This window comes from Vulpes vulpes, chromosome 1, assembly GCF_048418805.1.
Source record: "Vulpes vulpes isolate BD-2025 chromosome 1, VulVul3, whole genome shotgun sequence".
Classification (NCBI taxonomy): Eukaryota; Metazoa; Chordata; class Mammalia; order Carnivora; family Canidae; genus Vulpes; species Vulpes vulpes.
The window spans coordinates 21,562,731-21,584,554 of NC_132780.1; the positions used below are offsets into that span (position 1 = coordinate 21,562,731).

General features: G+C 40.6%; 2 protein-coding genes across 2 annotated transcripts; one reads left to right on the forward strand and one right to left on the reverse strand.

The window, feature by feature from the left end:
• Positions 1–1,549: 1,549 nt before the first annotated feature.
• Positions 1,550–2,494, forward strand: LOC112909365 (olfactory receptor 6Z7). The gene has a single exon (XM_072747544.1). The coding sequence runs from the start codon at positions 1,550–1,552 to the stop codon at positions 2,492–2,494; it is 945 nt and encodes a 314-aa protein (XP_072603645.1).
• Positions 2,495–10,502: 8,008 nt separating this feature from the next.
• LOC112909364 (olfactory receptor 6Z7-like) lies at positions 10,503–11,477 on the reverse strand. Its single transcript, XM_025985270.2, has one exon. The coding sequence runs from the start codon at positions 11,475–11,477 to the stop codon at positions 10,503–10,505; it is 975 nt and encodes a 324-aa protein (XP_025841055.2).
• Positions 11,478–21,824: the final 10,347 nt, after the last annotated feature.

The window sequence follows — 21,824 nt, forward strand, 5'->3', positions numbered from 1 at the left end:
CATCCATGTCATTGCAAATGGCAAGATTTCATTCCTTTTATGGCTGCATAATATTATATTGTGCTGGATAATATTTTATAGCACATCTCCCTTATCCCATTCATCTCTTGTTGGACACTGGGCTGCTTCCATAAGTCACTGCATTGGACACCTGAAGGTAATATAACACTGTATGTTAACTATACTGGAATGAACATAAAAGATAAAATAACAAAATAAGATAAAGATGCAATGAGTCCCTGATATTCATTAGCTATTTTTAAAACTTGATTATCTTTGAAGTCCCTGTATACTCTTCTTATACCACTCTTCACTGGTAAGAAGTATCCTTGAATTTGGGGCTCATTATTATCCTATTTTGCCACGTAACTTTGTATCCCTAAACAATGTATTTCTTCAAACTTTTTGCACAGTGTGACTTTTAGATAAATGGAATTATAACTGCACACATACGTAACTTTTCTCTTTTGTTCAATATAACGTTTCTGAGATTGATTTATTCAGAACGTTAGATGTGGTCCTGATTCATTCATCTACTTGAAGAATAGTATTCCATTATATAAAGAGATCACAATTTATTTATCAGTTCTACGACTGGACACTTGGGATGTTTGCAGGTGTTTTGTTTTGTTTTGTTTTGTTTCCTTTTTTTGCTAGTAAAACGGTGCCGCTTTGAACAGTACTTAATCCGGATGTATACTTACACATAGAATTTCTGGGGCATGGTGACATCTTAAAACTTAGTACATAATGCCAAATTGTTTTCTGAAGTCAGCATACAATTCAGACTCCCAGGAACTGTGTATAAAAGTTCTTATTATTAGACTTAATATTTTCAGACATTTATACTTGTCAATTCCATGAGTGTGAAATGGTATCTAATTTTGGTTTTAATTTCCATCTCCTTGGTTCCTAATATCTCCCAAAATAGCAAATTTCCTATGTTTCAAGTGATGAATTATTCTTTGGTGAGGTATACTTTCAGGCCTCCTCTGCAAGTTTCTATGGAAAAGATTATTTTTCATATTAATTGGACAATTTCTTTGTATAGCCTACATAGGCTGCCCTTGTCACTCATATGTTTTGCAGGAATATTTTTCATTTGTGACTTTTAAATTTTTTTGTGGTGATCAGATTTTCTTTTGATGATTATAGTTTTTACATTTTATTTTTTAAAGTTTTTAAAAGTTTATTTATTTATTGAAGTAATCTCTATACCCAGCATGGGGCTCAAAAGAAAGGAATCCAACCTAAGTATGACCACTTAAAGTCAACAAAAGAAAAGAAAGTACAATCATAGCTCTTACCTCCATTCTACAGGCAAGATAACAGGCTTGTAAAGGCTGTCTTGCCAAAGATCACAGATTTGCTAACTACCGGTGGAAGCTTCTTGTTTCCAGGTTTGCGACTTTCTGGCTCACTGGTCCTCCTGACAGTAGTCAATCTATAGCACTTACGGTGGCTCTCAGGGCCCCTGATGCTCTTCCTCTTTTGCCGTTTTACTCCTGCCTGGATCATGGTCTCCACTAACATTTCTTTCTTCACTCAGATGGAGAGGTCCCTGGAGTTGGGCAACATGACCAGAGTCCAGGAGTTTGTCTTGCTGGGTTTGTCCACCAAGCCGGGCATAAGGAATGTCCTGTTTGCTGTCTTCCTGACCCTCTACCTGCTGACCCTCCTGGAAAACACCCTCATCATCTACCTCATCTGCAGTCACAGCGAGCTCCACAAGCCCATGTACTTCTTCTTGGGTAACCTGAGCTGCCTAGAGATGTGCTATGTGTCAGTGACCATGCCCAGCCTGCTCCTGGGGCTTTGGACTGGACCCTGCCATGTACCCTTCACAGCCTGCATGACCCAGCTCTTCTTCTTCATCTCCCTCATCTGCATGGAGTGTACCCTCCTGGCCTCCATGGCTTATGATCGCTATGTGGCCATCTGCCGCCCACTCCACTACCCACTGCTTATGAGGCCCCAGGTCTGCCTGGGCTTGGCTTTGTCCTCATGGCTTGGGGGGCTGCTGGTCTCAGTGGTAAAGACATCTTGCATTGCCAGCCTGTCCTACTGTGGCCCCAATGTCCTCAACCACTTCTTCTGTGATGTCTCCCCTCTGCTTAACCTGTCTTGCACCCACGTGGCTCTGACAGAGCTGGTGGACTTCATCTCTGCCATCATTATTCTCTGGGGTTCCCTCCTTGTGGCTATCGCGTCCTATGTAGCCATCGGGAGGGCTGTGCTCTGCATGTCATCAGCTGTTGCCCGTCGCAAAGCCCTCTCCACCTGTGCCTCGCACCTGGTGGTGGTCGGCATCTTCTATGCAGCCACTCTCTTCATCTACGCCCGTCCCAGCCGCATAGAAGCCATGGACCTCAACAAGGTACTGTCAGTCATCTATACAGTGGTTACGCCCATGTGCAACCCCATCATCTACTGCCTGCGTAACAGGGAGGTCCAGGCAGCGATCCACAGAACCCTACACTGGTCCCGAAGCTGACCACTTTAGTACAGCATTGAGGGGACCTCAAGCTATTAACAGTTTTCAATTTTTACTGAGATATAAATCACATGCCGTACACTTTCCCCTTTAAAATTTGCAATTCAGGGATCCCTGGGTGGTGCAGCAGTTTAGCGCCTGCCTTTGGCCCAGGGCGGGATCCTGGAGACCCGGGATCGAATCCCACGTCGGGCTCCCGGTGCATGGAGCCTGCTTCTCCCTCTGCCTATGTCTCTGCCTCTCTCTCTCTCTCTCTGTGTGTGACTATCATAAATAGATAAAAAAATAAAAATAATTAAAATTTGCAATTCAGTGGATTTTCGTATATTCACAAAGCTGTGCATCCATCACCGCCATCTACTTCCAGAATGTTTTTATCACTACCAAGAAAACTCCATGCACATTAGAAGTCACTTCCCAAACCCGTCCTGCCAGCCCTAAAAAACTGTAAATCTTCTTTGTCTCTATAGATTTGCCTGTTTTGGGCATTTTGTATAAATGAAATCATGTAATATGTGGCCTTTTGTATGACTTATTTCACTTAGTGTAATATTTTTGAGGCTTATATATGATGTAGCATATATTAGTACTTCATTCATTTTTATAGCCAAATAATATTCCATTTGTAGATATATCATTTATTATTTACCCATGAATCAATTGATGGATATCTAGGTTGTTTTCATCTTTTGATTATTAAGAATAATGTTGCTGTAAACATTTGTGTACAACTTTTTGTGTGGACATATGTTTTTATTTTTCTTGAGTGTTTGGCGGGAGGGAACTGCTGAGTCAAATGGTAACTCTTTGTTTAACTTTATTCATACGTGTATGCCAGGGCAGGGATAGCAATTGTAAAGGCAATTTATATGTGAGATAAGGCAAATGATGAATGAATCTAAAAACATCCTTGGTATTCAACAAAAATGCTGATAGCAATAAACTATAACATCACTATATCCAGTCAGGAAAAATTTACATGATTTGTTACACCTAGAGCTGAGGTAGTCTTGGGAAGGTAGGTATTCTCTGTCACATATTGCTGGTGGTGACATAAATTGTTAGAACCTTCTTGAAGAGAAACCTGGTATTATCTATTAAAATTTTAATTGTGCCTTCACTTTGACTCAGCATTTCCACTTTATAAATACCTCATAGGTAAATCAAAGGTTTATAAAAATAAATAAATAAGGGGGCACTGAGTGGCTCAGTGATTGAGTGTCTGTCTTTGGCTCAGGGCATGATCCCAGGGTCCTGGGATGGAGTCCACATCAAGCTCACCACAGGGAGGCTGCTTGTCTCTCTGCCTCTCTGTTAGCCTTTCATGAGTAAATAAATAAAATCTTTAAAAAGTACATAAATAAGGATTTAAAAAAGATTTTTATTTATTTATTTATTCACAAGAGACACACACACACACACACACACAGAGAGGCAGAGACATAGGCAGAGGGAGAAGCAGGCTCCATGCAGGGATCCTGATGTGGGACTCCATCCCAGGACTCCAGGATCATGCCCTGAACCAAAGACAGATGCTCAACACCTGAGCCACCCAGGCATCCCAATAAGGATGTTTATTGTATTCTTGTTTTATGTGACCCAACTGGAAAGAATGTGAATATTCATCAATAAGATAAAGACTGAATATGTCATAGTGACTGAATATTATGAAATCTTATGAAACAATTTTTTAAAACAGAATTAATTATATCTCTTTACATTGACATGGAGCCCTGACATATTTGTATATAAAGGGTAAAATTTTGGAGTAAACTTTTAAATAAATCTTTACATTTTTTTAAGTTTTTTTTTTTTTTTTATTAGTAGGCTCTACTACACCCAACGTGGGGCTTGAACTCAAAACCAATCAATCAAGAGTTGCACGCTTTGCTGATGAGCCAGCCAGGTGCCCCAATAAATATTTAAATTTTTAAAATTTAAAAACAAAAATTCTGGAAGAGTAAAAACATTTTTTTGCAAATTTCAAGATTAATAAAAGTTATTAACTGAAATTGGTACAACGCTTCTGGAGGGCAATTTGGCAATATGTGTAAAAAAAAACCCTGACTGTATGTGGGCTTTGGCAGTTAACAATCTTTTGCCAAGAAAATAAGTTAGGATGTTTTCAGCAATAAATTTTGTGCTTTTATTTTTTATTTTATTTTATTTTTAAGTAGGCTTCATGCCTAGCATGGAACCTGTGAGACTCACCACCCTGAGATCAAGACCTGAGCTGAGATCAAGAGTCAGATCAGATGCTCAACTGACTGAGCCACCAAAGCACCCCTTCTGTTTGTAATAGATAAATATTGGGAGAAAATTATATTTGACAAGGCAGGAGTAGTCAAAATAAACTCCAGCACAGCCACACGATGGAATCCTAAGGTGTCGTGAAAAATAACTCCTATAAGTCCATTTATTGCCATGAGAGATGTCAATTGTACATTGTGATGTGGAAAATGTGTTATAAAATGACATGTACAGCATAACTACATGTTAATGTTCAAATGCAGCATAGTGCAGTGCGTATATATATATATATATGTATATAGGAAAGAATTGAAAATCACTTTTATAAAATGTTTCTGGTAATTGCCATTATATGGAAGATCTTGGGTGGTCTTTGCTTTCATTTTCATTTTGTTGTATTTTGTCTTTTTTGTTGTTGTAAGTGTGCATTGCCTTTGTAATAAATATGTATTTTTCAGTTAAAAAAATCACTTTAATCTGTCTTTTGTGTCCTTGAGACAGAACTGAACCTGCTTAACTAGGGATTCACGATTCCATTCTGTTCTGGTTTTAGCCACACTACACCCAACATTACGGAGATATGTCAGGTCCATTACATCTGGTGTCTTTGCAAAAGCTGGTCTGTCTGAATGCTGGTATGTTCCCTGTCATCTCTGCACATGCAGACACCTTCAAGGTCTGGCTTCTGGGTCTCTTTGTTATGGAGCTTTCCCTAATTGCCCTGATATGAAGGCTTAATACAGCACCCCTCTTTCCATTTCTTCTGTGGCTTCCATTTCACACAAGGTGAGACTATACAGACCGAAGCAGTAGAGCTGCAGAAGCATGGACTCCATCACTCTTAGGCAGTGATGCCACTGCTCAGGACAACACCTGGTACATGTTAGCTGCTCAGTGAATTTGCTCGAATAAACAAGTGGACAATCCATTGAAGAAAGGTAAAGTCTTAACGATCTCCATATTTCCAAAGATTCATGACTCTTATAAGACCTGCTGCCTATAGAGAATTTGCTGAATTCCAGACCCTATGCAAAGCACTTTATATGGATTTTTTGCACTTTTTTGCTTTAAAATTCCATTGTTTATTCAAAGAACCTTCCTAGAAAGGTTAATGAGGATTTTATTTATTTATTTTTTTTAGTTTCCTGTTGGTTATTTATTTTATTTTATTTTTTATTGGTGTTCAATTTCCCAACATGTAGCATAACACCCAGTGCTCATCCCATCAAGTGCCCCCCTCAGTGCCTGTCCATCGAAAGAGGAATGGATAAAGAAGATGAATGGATAAATATTTGTCACATTTTAAGCCTTACAGCCACCCTGTGAGGGAGATGCATGTGACAACGAGTGTTGTCCTTCCTTCTTCCTTTAGTAATAGATCCACCAGATTTCAGCTGGAAGCATAGCCACCCAGAAAAAAATGTTTGTCAGCTCTTCTCTTTCCCCTGCATAGGGCCATATGACACTCAGAAAACAATATTTGCCAACTCTTCTCTTGTCCCTACATAGGGTCATATGAGTATGTGCTGGACAGACGTCAATGGCAAAGTTTCAGGTTATGCTTTTTAGGGGAAAGACACTTTCCTGTACATCCTTTGCTACCCTTCCATCTCTTATGGTTGGAATAAAGACATGATGGCTGGAACTGGAGCAGCTGTCTTGGACTCTGATATGGAAGCTTCATGTTGAGAATGGTGGAACAAGATAGGGGCTTGGGTCCTTTGACACTTTGGATTGTCTTGTCAACCCCAAATCAATGATGCTACATTGGTGGGAAATTATTTCCATCCTGTTTAAGCAACTATTTTTGGCTGAACCCATAACTTAACCATTATGATGCTATATGTAGCTATTGCTACACTACTGCTATGTAACAAGCAATCAAAAATTGTTTTCAGTGACTTTAATAGCACAAATTTCCCCCCTGCCTGGTGGATCTATGGCTGAGTGGTGGTGTTCTGCTTCTGGCTGCAGATCAGGTTTAGGTCTGTTCCCCTTGTTTCTTATCCCAGAACCAGGATATGCTCTTATCAAGCCAAATAGCAAGAGGGCAGTAGAAAAAGTTAGTGCTTCTTTTTCTTTTTAATATATTTTTCAAAAAAATTATTTATTTATCTTAGAGAGTGAGCATGAGAGAGAGCATGAGAGCAGGGGGAGGGGCAGAGCAAAAGGGAGAGGGAGAATCCACAAACAGACCCCTTGCCAAATTCAGAGCCCCATGCAGGACTGGATCCCAGGACCCTGAGATCATGACCCGAGCAGAAACCAAGAGTCAGCCACTTAACTGACTGAACTACCCAGGTGCTCCTAGTTAGTGCTTCTTTTGGCATCAGCTCAGAACTCTCAATCTGATCCATATTCCACTAGCCGCAGTGAATTATATGGTCAATCAAAAGTCAGTGGGCACAGCAAAGTGTATTTTATCCAAATTAAAGTCGTAAGGACAGTGAGTAGAGGAATTGTGAGCAAATAATACAATATACCTGAAATAATTCTTTTTATTTTATATAAGTAAACTAGGGTCAAGAGATTTTCAAAACCATTTTATTGAGGTATAATTGATATATGAAAAGCTGTACCCATTTAATGTACACAACTTTAATCTAGGATCTTGAAGAGAAATCTCCATTCCCATGTTCATTGCAGCATTATTCGCAGTAGCCAAATATAGAAACAACTAAATGTCCATTAACAGATGAACTATAAAGAAAATGTGACATATATATGGAATATTATTTAGTCCACCTCCAACCCTCCAAAAAGGAAATCTTGCCATTCACAACAACAACATGATGGACCTAGAGAACATTATGTTAAGTGAAATCAGACAGACACAGAAAGACACCAAATGGTATCCTTTTAGGGAGCAGAGATCTGGTGCCCACCTCTAGCTAAGGAGGCTCAAATGAGCATCCAGGAGCACAACATACCTAAGTCAGATGGCCGCAAAAGAAGTTGTGGTATTACAGCTGCTGCCTGTGTGACCTTGAGCAACTTACCATACTTCTATGAATGTCAACTTCCTCATCTCTAATTGGGAATAGTCATCTACCTAACCCTACACTGACTGATTTATCATCTGACATAAAATTTACAGGATGGTTTGCACATAGCTAAAGGGAGGGAGGGAGATGTATCAACTGATGGACATATTTTTCCAAACTATTTGAACTAAATAGCTCATTTCTCCGATCATATGACTTGATGCACTACTTCTGTCACTTAGCAATGCCTGTGTGAGACTGGCATATAGAGAATTTCTATGGCCATCGTAAAGGTTCATAAAGGCATAGTACTCATAACAGATTCATCCATTTATCTATGGATAAATATAGGTAATTTTTAGTTTATGATTATTGCAAGAAATATTACAATAAACTCTTTGATTAGCTACTTTTTGTCCACATGTCCAAATAGTTTTGTATTTTGCTGGGAAGGCTGGTTACTGCTATAACAATAATAACCCTGAAATCTTAGTGACTTCGTTTAGTAAATGTTGGTCAATTGCTCCTGTTTTGTGTCCACCGAAGGTTGGCAGGTAAGGATCTGCTTACCTCAAGTGGGAGAAACAGCCACTACTTTGAACCTTGCCAGTCACCATGCAAGACAGAAGAGATGAGGGGGTCGCACACCAGGAATTCAATGCTTTGGCCTGTAAGTGACATAATTGCTTGTAGGCCAGAACCATTCATAGGACTTCACCCACCCACGTAACTCTACTCACCCACAAAGAGCCCAGAAAGTGCAATCAATCCTACATGTGCCTAGCAGGTAGGGATCTGGAATCATTGATGAAGAATATAAATGATTATCTCAACATCTATAACACAAAGATAAAATGGCAGTTGCTGTATCAAAGTAATATGAATGTAAACTTTGATCAATATCAGCAGATGGTTTTACAAAAACACTGCCTCAATCCACATTCCCATAGCATCTGAGAGAGTGCCTCTTCCCACCCCACTCCTTGCCACATCAACTAACACTGGGTATTCTCAAATAATTTCTTTTTATAAAAAAAATTTGCTCTGTGAGAGGCACCTGGGGGCTCAGTGGTTGAGCATCTGCCTTTGGCTCAGATTGTGATTCCAGGGTCCTAGGATTGAGTCCCGCATCAGGCTCCCCACAGGGAGTCTGCTTCTCTCTCTGTCTATGTCTCTGCCTCTCTCTGTCTCTTATGAGTAAATAAATAAAATATTTTAAAAAATAAAAAATAAATAAAATTTGCTATGTGGAAGTGCATCCTATTACTTTGGTTTTCATGTCTCTAGTAGTGGTGAAGGCTGAGCATCATTCCATAGGTTTATTGGCCATTCCTATTACTTAAAAAAATAAACTCTTAGATTACTTGTCCTTGTGAAAATAGTCCTGAGTGGGTATCTTTGTAGCTCAGCTTTTGCTCATTTCTTTCATTTTTTCCTTCAAGTTAAATTCTCAAAGTGGAATTGCTGGATGCAAAGGCATCCAGATTCTCAAGACTTTTTGTATTAACAAACTTCCCTCCTAAAACGCACCAGTCTATAATGTAACAAAAAACACCTGAACATGCTCATTACCCTTGAGTTATTGTCAACACGAATTTTATTTTATTAATTAAAATAAAAATTAAAAGTATGCACAATATATAAATTAATCAAATCAACACATTGTACACCTTAAATTTACACAATGTTAAATGCCAATTATATCTCATTAAAGCTGGAAAAAATTAAAAAAAATAAATTTAAAATGTGCTAGTGTGATAAGTAAATCATCCCATAGAAGGTCATTCTTTGAATTTCCTTTCTCCTATAATACATTTATTTATTCATTTATGAAGGTCAAATAGCCTTATTGCTAAATATTCCAACATATAAAATGGAAAATATGAGTTTCCTGTGGTCTCACACCTAAAAACTGTTCAATATATACCCTTTCTGATTCATTTCTAGGTGTGAACAAACATGAATAATTATTGCAATTAGCATCTTTATCATTACTGTTTCACAAAACATTGACATATTCATGTACTGTTTCTTTCATCTTTAACTCAACAGACCACATCCCCACAACAGTATCTAGTAGATACTAGTGATCTAGTTTAATCTCTTCAATGGATGGATGTTATTTCATAGTATGGATACAATGCAATATATTTAAATAATATGTTGTCAATGGGCATTTGAGTTATTTCCAATAATTACCAATAAAATAAAGTTTATTCCAAATTTCACAATTTTGCAATAAACATTCTTGTTTGATAGCATTCTTCATAATATTTTTCAGGAGGCATGGAGTAAATTGCTATCTTCAGATTCAACTTATATATCTTGGGTTATTAGAGAGGTTGCACATTTTTTGGTAGGCCATCAGCCATATATTTTCCCTTCAATAACCTGCCTGTCCATGATCATTTTTCTTTGCTTTTGTCTTAGAGTATTCCTATTTCTCTCATTTATTTTAAGAATGTCTTTATACATTATGTTGCTAATATTTTCCTCCCAGTTTCCACTTACCTTTGATCCTGTGTGTGTGTGTGTTTGTGTGTGTGTGTGTGTGTGTGTGTGCGTTTGGCCATTATAGTTTTATTTTATTATTTTTTAGGCTTTTATTTAATTTTCACTTAGCTAACATGCAGTGTAATATTATTTTCAGGTGTATAATATAGTGATTCAACACTTCCATACATCACCTGGTGCTCATCACAACAAGTGCACTCCTTCATTCCATTCACCTCACTCATCTACCCGGTGGTGACCATCAGTTTGTTCTCTTAAATTCAAGAGTGGGCAAGGTCAGTTCTCACTGAAGAGACCCAGCACAAGTGGAGAGTTTTCTGCAGCGCAACGTGGACCTCTCTGTTCCGCAGGCAGTAGATGATAGGGCTGCACATGGGTGTGACCACCGTATAGATGACTGACAGCACCTTGCTGAGCCCTGTGGAATTGATGTGGCTGGGGTGGGAATATATGAAGAGGACCACTGCATAGAACATGCCCACCACCAACAGGTGTGAGGCACAGGTGGAGAGGGCTTTGCGACGGGTGGCTGCCGATGGCATGTGGAGCACAGTGTTCCCAATGGCTACATAGGAGGCCAAAGCAACTAGTAATGACCCACAGAAGATAATGATGGCAGAGATGAAGTCCACCAGCTCCGTCAGGGCCACATGAGTGCAAGAGAGGTTGAGCAGAGGAGAGACGTCACAGAAGAAGTGGTTGAGGACATTGGGGCCACAGTAGGACAGGCGGCCAATGCAGGAAGTCTTGACCACTGAGACCAGCAGCCCCCCAATCCATGAAGACAAAGCCAAGCCCAGGCAGACCTGGGGCCTCATAAGCAGTGGGTAGTGGAGTGGGCGGCAGATGGCCACATAGCGATCATAAGCCATGGAGGCCAGGAGGGTGCACTTGGTACTAATGAAAGCTATGAATAAAAAAAGCTGAATTATGCAGGCTGTGAAGGGTACATGGCAGGGTCCAGTCCAAAGCCCCAGGAGCAGGCTGGGCATGGTCACTGACACATAGCACATCTCTAGGCAGCTCAGGTTACCCAAGAAGAAGTACATGGGCTTGTGGAGCTCGCTGTGACTGCAGATGAGGTAGATGATGAGGGTGTTTTCCAGGAGGGTCAGCAGGTAGAGGGTCAGGAAGACAGCAAACAGGACATTCCTTATGCCCGGCTTGGTGGACAAACCCAGCAAGACAAACTCCTGGACTCTGGTCATGTTGCCCAACTCCAGGGACCTCTCCATCTGAGTGAAGAAAGAAATGTTAGTGGAGACCATGATCCAGGCAGGAGTAAAACGGCAAAAGAGGAAGAGCATCAGGGGCCCTGAGAGCCACCGTAAGTGCTATAGATTGACTACTGTCAGGAGGACCAGTGAGCCAGAAAGTCGCAAACCTGGAAACAAGAAGCTTCCACCGGTAGTTAGCAAATCTGTGATCTTTGGCAAGACAGCCTTTACAAGCCTGTTATCTTGCCTGTAGAATGGAGGTAAGAGCTATGATTGTACTTTCTTTTCTTTTGTTGACTTTAAGTGGTCATACTTAGGTTGGATTCCTTTCTTTTGAGCCCCATGCTGGGTATAGAGATTACTTCAATAAATAAATAAACTTTTAAAAACTTTAAAAAATAAAATGTAAAAACTATAATCATCAAAAGAAAATCTGATCACCACAAAAAAATTTAAAAGTCACAAATGAAAAATATTCCTGCAAAACATATGAGTGACAAGGGCAGCCTATGTAGGCTATACAAAGAAATTGTCCAATTAATATGAAAAATAATCTTTTCCATAGAAACTTGCAGAGGAGGCCTGAAAGTATACCTCACCAAAGAATAATTCATCACTTGAAACATAGGAAATTTGCTATTTTGGGAGATATTAGGAACCAAGGAGATGGAAATTAAAACCAAAATTAGATACCATTTCACACTCATGGAATTGACAAGTATAAATGTCTGAAAATATTAAGTCTAATAATAAGAACTTTTATACACAGTTCCTGGGAGTCTGAATTGTATGCTGACTTCAGAAAACAATTTGGCATTATGTACTAAGTTTTAAGATGTCACCATGCCCCAGAAATTCTATGTGTAAGTATACATCCGGATTAAGTACTGTTCAAAGCGGCACCGTTTTACTAGCAAAAAAAGGAAACAAAACAAAACAAAACAAAACACCTGCAAACATCCCAAGTGTCCAGTCGTAGAACTGATAAATAAATTGTGATCTCTTTATATAATGGAATACTATTCTTCAAGTAGATGAATGAATCAGGACCACATCTAACGTTCTGAATAAATCAATCTCAGAAACGTTATATTGAACAAAAGAGAAAAGTTACGTATGTGTGCAGTTATAATTCCATTTATCTAAAAGTCACACTGTGCAAAAAGTTTGAAGAAATACATTGTTTAGGGATACAAAGTTACGTGGCAAAATAGGATAATAATGAGCCCCAAATTCAAGGATACTTCTTACCAGTGAAGAGTGGTATAAGAAGAGTATACAGGGACTTCAAAGATAATCAAGCTTTTAAAATAGCTAATGAATATAAGGGACTCATTGCATCTTTTATCTTATTTTGTTATTTTATCTTTTATGTTCATTCCAGTATAGTTAACATACAGTGTTATATTACCTTCAGGTGTCCAATGCAATGACTTATGGAAGCAGCCCAGTGTCCAACAAGAGATGAATGGGATAAGGGAGATGTGCTATAAAATATTATCCAGCACAATATAATATTATGCAGCCATAAAAAGAATGAAATCTTGCCATTTGCAATGACATGGATGGAGCTAGAGGGTATAATGCTAAGTGAAATAAGTCTGTCAGAGAAAGACAAATGCATCATTATTTTTATACATATTTCTGGGTTGCCTTTTTTTTTGCATCTGCTCAGTATTTATAAAAGCCATTTATAGAAATAGTTTCTACATGTGTTAAAAATTAATATAAATGCACACCAAAAAGTCAATTTTATGTATGTGAATTTTTTAAGTAAAATTTTAATAAAAAATAAAATTTTGTGCTTCCATTTCGTTCTCTGAGGAAACAACAGTCACCAGTTTCTTGAGGGTCCTTTCAGAAATATTGATGGCATATTCTTGCACTTAATGTACAAATGCACTCTCCCCCCACTTTAAAACAGGACCAACATCGCACATCAAGTGTGAGTACTAATCTTCCTTTGAACCTAAATGTTCTTACTCCAATTCTTTAAATGGCGTCTCCCTCAATTTTAGTAAAAATTTCCCCCCTGAAAATGCTTAATCCTTAACATGTCCGAATTAAGGAAAAAGGAGAAATCCTTCCAAAACTGTTGGTTTAGGCAAAGATAGATGAGATCATTAAGATATTTCCCTTAGAGTAACAGAGGAAAAACTGTTGAATAATATGAACGCAATGAATTATCTGTTGTCACTGTTGATGTTATTTTATAATTATGGGGACACAGTTTTGCACAGGAAGGCAGATATGTTTTTGGTGGAAAATTCTACTTGGTATTTTGGCATAAACCTCTTTTTTCAAATGAGCACAAGGAGGCTCGCAGTTGGTGCTTAACACTCTTTCCAGGCCAACTTCTGATGGAGTGATGTTCTTAGCTCTGAACAAAGCAAACTGGCCTGTTGGGCTGTTCTTGGTCCTGAACCAGGGCTGAGCTGCTAATAGGGCTGGCAGGGTCCTGTCCTTGGTTCTAAAAATGAATTGCTGCCACAACGTCTTGCCATGCACATCCTCTTTTCAGATGGACTTTTTTCTGTCTCTGCTCTCATCTACCCCTGGTCCTGCATTTGACCTCCTCTCCCTTCTAGCTGCCCCTCTTCTTGTCTTCACCTCTTCATGAAGGCTTCTTGAGGTGATTTTGCCTCTATGATAAGGTTAGGTGCTCCAGAATGTCCTTCTTTAATCTGCTGAAGAACTCAGAAGTGTACCTGAAAAGGTACTGGACTCTCTGGGGATGATTCAGACATCTCAAGCCCATTGCACAAACAATTCTCACACCTCAATTTCACCAAGAGCTTGAGATGTCGTTATGGTTGACTTGGTATTCACCCCTGCAGAGACAGTTATGACCAGCAACTTGCTCGCTCTGTAACCATGAGCAAGATTCTTTTCCTTTTTTTTCTTTTGTTTTTAAACGTTTAAAAGATTTTATTTATTTATTCATCACACACACACACACACACACACACACACACACACACACAGGCAGAGGGAGAAGCAGGCTCCATGCAAGGAGCCCAATGCGGGACTCGATCCCAGGTCTCCAGGATCAGGCCCTGGGCTGAAGGCGGCGCTAAACCACTGAGCCACCCGGGCTGCCCGATTCTTTTTCTTTTAAAGATTTTATTTATTTATTCATGAGAGAGGCAGAGACATAGGCAGAGAGAGAAGCAGGCTCCCCACAAGGAGCCCAATGCAGGACTCGATCCCAGACCACAGGATCATGCCCTGAGCGGAAGGCAGAGACTCAACTGCTGAGCCACCCAAGTGTTCCCATGAGCAAGATTCTTTATCTCTAAAAACTTGAGATAATTATTAAGGAAGATGGTATCAATATTTCCATCAGGAATGAAGGGGATATTCGGTAAGGTGGCTTTCATTTTTTGCCTGCTTTCTATGTACAGGCAATCTAGATGCAGGAATACAGAGTGCAGTAGCTCTTATGCATTTTTACCATTGCCCCAAGTAAGAAATACATTCACACTATTACCCAACACAATAGAACACACACACACACACAGAGCACATACACAAATAAAAGAGAAATCTAACAAAAAACACTTACTTTTATTCTGTGGGATTCCCTTTGATATCTTCTCTCATGTTCTGTGCCATGGGGTTTTTAAAAGAGATTCTTTTTTTAAGGCATCCCTGCACCCATCATGGGGCTTGAACTCATATCTCTGAAACTAAGAGTGCACCCTGGACTGACTGAGCCAGCCACCTGCCCCTATGACGTGGGAATTTTAATGCTAGTATTGATCTAGTGCATTTCTTTTATAAGCTTCAATTTAAAATATACTGTCATTCAGGTTAAGAGAAGAAGGGCTGTGTAATCAAACAGAAACTGGTTCTAGCCCAGGCCCAGGCTCTGCCCCTGACCTAGACCAGGGCTCTGGTTTTCTGACCCTCATGTCTTCACCTACAGTAGGGAGATGAGCCCTCATGCTCTCAGCCTGCCATGGGGATTAAATCCCATGTAGTCTCCATGGCACCCAGGTAGTGTCTGGCATCCCACAGGTGACTTGTAGGAGAAAGAACGTTTTGGTCTTCTCTTTCTACCCTTCCCAAACCAAATGATCTTGTTTCCTTACCTCTCAGCAAAAGTGATGCAGGTCCTGCTTTTCTTTTCTAAAGGAGACTCTGGGGGCCAAAAATACTCAGTTTCTGCTCCTGGACACGACTGAAGATGCCAGTGACTGGGAGAGTTTGCCAGTCAATTCAAGGATGTCACAGATGTTTGGAAGAAGCTGTCTTTGTCCTGAGCAGTGGGTTCACCTGCCTCTCTTCATTTCAGCACCACTGTGTTCCCGGAGCTGCCAAGAGAAGTGCTGCTTAAATCCAAGAGATGCACCTTAGGGGGCTGTCCCAATCTCTGTGGATTTAGAGGAAAGGTTGAAGTAAAAACTTTTCATTGGGACGCCTGGGTGGCTCAGCATTTGAGCATCTGCCTTTGGCTCGGGATGAGATCCCAGGATCCAGGATCAGTCCCACATCTGGCTCCCTGTGGGGAGCCTGCTTTTCCCTCTGCCTGTGTCTCTGCCTCTGTGTGTGTGTGTTTGTGTGTGTGTGTGTGAGTGTGTGTGTGCGTGCGTGTGTCTCATGAATAAATAAATGAATCTTAAAAAAAACTTTTCATGAATTGTACTGGGGCTTGGAAAGCGACTCGATGCTATGGTTCCATTCTTATGCAGTTTGGAGCCATAATAGCTGTGAGGATTGGTGTGGGACGTTGGCATTGCAACACTGAAGGATACATAATTCCTGCTCTCAAGTTGCTCCCAGGAGTCTTAGGGACATTGACCCTGAAATAGACATTTACACATATTATGGTGAGAGATGAGCAACCCGTGGGTGTTCAGAGAAGGGGATTTGAGAATACATTGCACGAGGGATGTCTGAGCTGGGTATCTCATAAGTGTTACAAGATCACCTCTGCTTGAAATGAGACAAGAAACAGGTAGATAGAACATCATTCCAGGGCATAGATAAAATGTAAATATCCTTTCCCTGCTGCCTGCTGGATATGTAAGCTGCCTGATTTAGCTTTTTTCTTTCTTTCTTTCTTTTTTTTTTTTGGCATATTTTTTATCGGAGTTCAATTTGCCAACATATAGCATAACACCCAGTGCTCATCCCTTCAAGTGCCCCCCTCAGTGCCCATCACCCCAACCCCCCGCCCACCTCCCTTTCCACTACCCCTTGTTTGTTTCTCAGAGTTAGGTGTCTCTCATGTTCTGTCACCCTCTCTGATATTTCCCACTCATTTTCTCTCCTTTCCCCTTTATTCCCTTTCACTATTTTTTATATTGCCCAAATGAATGAGACCACATGTTTGTCCTTCTCAGATTGACTTACTTCACTCAGCATAATACCCTCCAGTTCTATCAACGTCGAAGCAAATGGTGGGTATTTGTCATTTCTAACGGCTGAGGAATACTCCATTGTGTACATATACCACATCTTCTTTATCCATTCATCTTTCGATGGACACCGAGGCTCCTCCCACAGTGTGGCTATTGTGGATGTTGCTGCTTTAAACATCAGGGTGAAGGTATCCTGGCATTTCACTGCATCTGTATCTTTGGGGTAAATCCCCAGCAGTGCAATTGCTGGGTCATAGGGTAGCTCCATTTTTTTCTCTTTGAGGAACCTTCACAGTTTTCCAGAGTGGCTGCACCAGTTCACATTCCCACCAACAGTGCAAGAGAGCTCCCCTTTCTCCACATCCTCTCCAACATTTCTTGGTTCCTGTCTTGTTAATTTTCCCCATTCTCACTGGTGTGAGGTGGTATCTCATTGTGGTTTTGATTTGTATTTCCCTGATGGCCAGTGATGCGGAGCATTTTCTCATGTGCCTGTTGGCCATGTCTATGCCTTCCTCTGTGAGACTTCTGTTCATGCCTTTTGCCCATTTCATGGTTGGATTGTTTGTTTCTTTGCTGTTGAGTTTCAAAAGCTCTTTATTCCTAGGTGTCTTATGCTTTTGGGTGCATTTGTAAATGGCATTGACTCCTTAATTTCTCTCTCTTCAGCCTCTTTGTTAGTGTATAGAAATGCCACTGATTTCTGGGCATTGATTTTGTATCCTGCCACACTGCCGAATTGCTGTATGAGTTCTAGCAATCTTGGGATAGAGTCTTTTGGGTTTTCTATCTACAGTATCATGTCATCTGCAAAGAGGGAGAGTTTGGCTTCTTCTTTGCCAATTTGAATGCCTTTTATTTCTTTTTGTTGCCTGATTGCTGAGGCTAGGACTTCTAGTACTATGTTGAATAGCAGTGGTGAGAGTGGACATCCCTGTGGTGTTCCTGATCTTAGGGGAAAGGCTCCCGGTGTTTCCCCATTGAGAATGATATTTGCTCTGGGCTTTCCGTAGGTGGCTTGTAAGATGCTGGGGAATGTTTCCTCTATCCCTACGCTCTGAAGAGTTTTGATCAGGAATGCATGCTGTATTTTGTCAAATGCTTTCTCTGCATCTGTTGAGAGAATCATATGGTTCTTGTTTTTTTCTCTTGTTGATATGATCTATCATGTTGATTGCTTTATGAGTGTTGAACCAGCCTTGCATCCGGGAATAAATCCCACTTGGTCATGGTGAATAATCTTCTTCATGTATTGTTGGATCCTATTGGCTAGTATCTTGTTGAGAATTTTTGCATCTGTGTTCATCAGGGACATTGGTGTATAATTCTCCTTTTAGGTGGGGCCTTTGTCTGGTTTTGGAATTAAGGTGATGCTGGCCTCATAGAACGAGTTTGGAAGTATTTCATCCTTTTCTATCTTTTGGAACAGTGTTAGTAGAATAGGTATTGTTTTTTCTTTAAACGTCTGATAGAATTCCCGTGGGAAGCCATCTAGCTCTGGACTTTTGTGTTTCGGGAGGTTTTTGATGACTGCTTCAATTTCCTCCCTGGTTATTGGCCTGTACAGGTTTTCTATGTCTTCCTGTTCCAGTTTTGGTAGTTTGTGGTTTTCCAGAAATGCGTCCATTTCCTCTAGATTGCCTAATTTATTGGCATATAGCTGCTCATAATGTTTTTAAAATCATTTGTATTTCCTTGGTATTGGTTGTGATCTCTCCTTTTTCATTCATGATTTTATTAATTGGAGTCTTTTCTCTTTTGTTTTTAATACAGCTGGCTAATGGTTTAATCTATCTTATTAATTCTTTCAAAGTACCAACTCCTGGTTTTGTTGATCTGTTCGACAGTTCTTCCGGTCTCTATTTCATTGAGTTCTTCTCAAACCTTTATTAACTCTCTTCTTCTGCTGGGTGTAGGCTTTTTATTACTGTTCTTTCTCCAGTTCCTTTAGGTGCAAGGGTGGCTTGTGTATTTGAGTTTTTTCCAGTTTTTTTTTTTTGAACCAGGCAAAATGTAGTTTTTATTGATAGGTAACTTGCGTAACATATGACATAATTTTATTTTTTTCGATTTGTTTTTTTATAAATTTATATTTCATTGGTGTTCAATTTGCCAACATATAGAATAACACCCAGTGCTCATCCCCTCAAGTGTCCCCCTCAGTGCCCTTCACCCAGTCACCCCCACCCACCACCCACCTCCCCTTCCACCACCCCTAGTTCATTTCCCAGAGTTAGGAGTCTCTCATGTTCCGTCTCCCTTTCTGATATTTCCCACTCATTTTTTCTCCTTTCCCCTTTATTCCCTTTCACTATTCTTTTATTCCCCAAATGAATGAGACCATATAATGTTTGTCCTTCTCCGATTGACTTATCTCACTCAGCATAATACCCTCCAGCTCCATCCACGTGGAAGCAAATGGTGGGTACTTGTCGTTTCTAATGGCTGAGTAATATTCCATTGTATACATAAATCACATCTTCTTTATCCATTCATCTTTCGATGGACACCGAGGCTTTTTTCCAGTCTTTTTAGGGATGCGTGTATTGCGATGTATTTCCCCTCTCAGGACTGCTTTGCTGTATCCCAAAGATTTGAACAGTTGTATCTTCATTCTCATTATTCTCCATGAATCTTTTTAAGTCTTCTCTAATTTCCTGGTTGACCCTTTCATCTTTTAGCAAGATGGTCTTTAACCTCCACGTGTTTGAATTTCTTCCAAATTTCTTGTGATTGAGTTCAAGTTTCAAAGCATTATGGTCTGAAAATATGCAGGGGACAATCCCAATCTTTTGGTATCCGTCAAGGCCTGATTTGTGACCCAGTATGTGGTCTATTCTGGAGAAAGTTCCATGCGCACTTGAGAAGAATGTGTATTCAGTGCGTTTGGATGTAAAGTTCTGTAAATATCTGTGAAATCCATCTGGTCCAGTGTATCATTTAAAGCCCTTGTTTCTTTGGAGATGTGTGCTTAGAAGATCTGTCATTTGCAGAAAGCACCGTGTTGAAGTCTCCCAGTGTAAGTGTATTATTATCTAAGTATGTCTTTACTTTGGGTATTAACTGATTGATATACTTGGCAGCTCCCACATTAGGGGCATAAATACTCATGATTGTTAGGTCCTCTTGTTGGATAGATCCTTTAAGTATGATATAGTGTCCCTCTTCATCTCTTACTACAGTCTTTGGGATAACTTAATTAATCTGATATGAGGATGGCTACCCCTGCTTTCTTTTGAGGACCATTTGAATGGTACATGGTTCTCCAACCTTTTATTTTCAGGCTGTAGGTGTCCTTAGGTCTAAAATGAGTCTCTTGTAGACAGCAAATAGATGGGTCTTGCTTTTTTATTCAGTCTGAAACCCTGCACCTTTTGATGGGGTCATTAAGCCCATTCACGTTCAGAGTTACTACTGAAAGATATGAATTGAGTGTCGTCATGATACCTATTCAGTCCCTGTTTCTGTGGATTGTTTCCTTGGACTTCCTCTTTCTTTTACAGAGTCCCCCTTAATATTTCTTGCAGAGCTGGCTTGTTGGTCATATATTCTTTCAGCTTCTGCCTATCTTGGAAGCTCTTTATCTCTCCTTCTAATCTGAATGAGAGCCTTGCTGGATAGAGTATTCTTGGCTGCAGGTTCTTCTCATTTAGGACCCTGAATATATCCTGCCAGCCCTTTCTGGCCTGCCAGGTCTCTGTGGAGAGGTCTGCTGTTAACCTAATATTTCTCCCCATAAAGGTTAGGGATCTCTTGTTTCTTGCTGCTTTAAGGATCTTCTCTTTATCTTTGGAATTTGCAAGTTTCACTATTAAATGCCAAGGTGTTGAGTGGTTTTTATTGATTTTGGGGTGCGGGGGAATCTCTCTCTCTCCTGGATCCGAATGCCTATTTCCCTCCCCACGTTAGGGAAGTTCTCAGCTATGATTTGTTCAAATATGCTTTCTGGTCCTCTGTCCCTTTCGGTGCCCTCTGGACCCCAATTAAAGGAAAATTAGATTTTTCCTTATGAGGCTGTCATTTATTTCCTTTAACCTTTCCTTGTGGTCTTTTAATTGTTTTTCTCTTTTTTTCCTCAGCTTCCTTCCTTGCCATCAACTTGTCTTCTATGTCACTCACTCTTTCTTCTACCTCTTTAACCCTCACCGTTAGGACCTCCAGTTTGGATTGCATCTCATTTAATTGATTTTTAATTTCGGCCTGATTAGATCTACAGTCTGCAGTCATGAAGTCTCTTGAATCCTTTATATGCTTTTCTCCAGAGCCACCAGTAGCTTTATAATTGTGCTTCTGAATTGGCTTTCTGACATCAAATTGTAATCCAAATTCTGAAACTCCGTGGCAGAGACTACCGTTTCTGAATCTTTCTTTTGTGGTGAGTTCTTCTTTCTAGTCATTTTGCTCAGTGCAGAGTGACTAAAAACAAGTTGTACTGGAAAAAGGAAGAAAAAACAAAAACAAAATAAGGAGGGGAATCCTCTCGTTCTATATACTGTAAATCCCTCGACTTCCCCTGGAGCTTTCCAGTGCTGCTTGGTCAAGAACTTGCTCTTCCCCTGTCCTTCCACCTGGTCTTCAGGGGGAGGGACCTGCTGTGCTGATTCTCAGGTGTGTGCACCTGGGGGCGTTGCCCCGCCTCTGCCAGGTGCACGGCTCAGTGGGAGCTGTTTATCCTGTGAGGTCCCTGTTCCTTGGCGGCCCCGCTCCGCCCCAGGCACAGGGTGACACCAGGAGGCACAACAACACTGGCCTCGGCCAGCTCTCCAGCTCTGGAGTCAGCCCCCGCAGTAACTACCACAGTCTCCCAGTCCGCACTGGCCTGGATGCTCCCGGGGGTCGGGGGGACGCCCGGCGGCTGGAGCCTCCTTGCTGTCCGGGGCCCTCTCTGCTTCCATCTGTCCCGAGGAAACGCAGGATCCTGGGCTGTGTCCCCCGGCGCCCTGGGATCAGGGCCTGTGCTGCTGGAATCGTGCTCCCGCGGCCGTGGCTCCCGAAGGCA

Bases quoted from the DNA above. Each gene is read 5' to 3' on its own strand.
- LOC112909364 (XM_025985270.2), bottom strand. From the start codon at position 11,477: ATGGAGAGGTCCCTGGAGTTGGGCAACATGACCAGAGTCCAGGAGTTT.
- LOC112909365 (XM_072747544.1), top strand. From the start codon at position 1,550: ATGGAGAGGTCCCTGGAGTTGGGCAACATGACCAGAGTCCAGGAGTTT.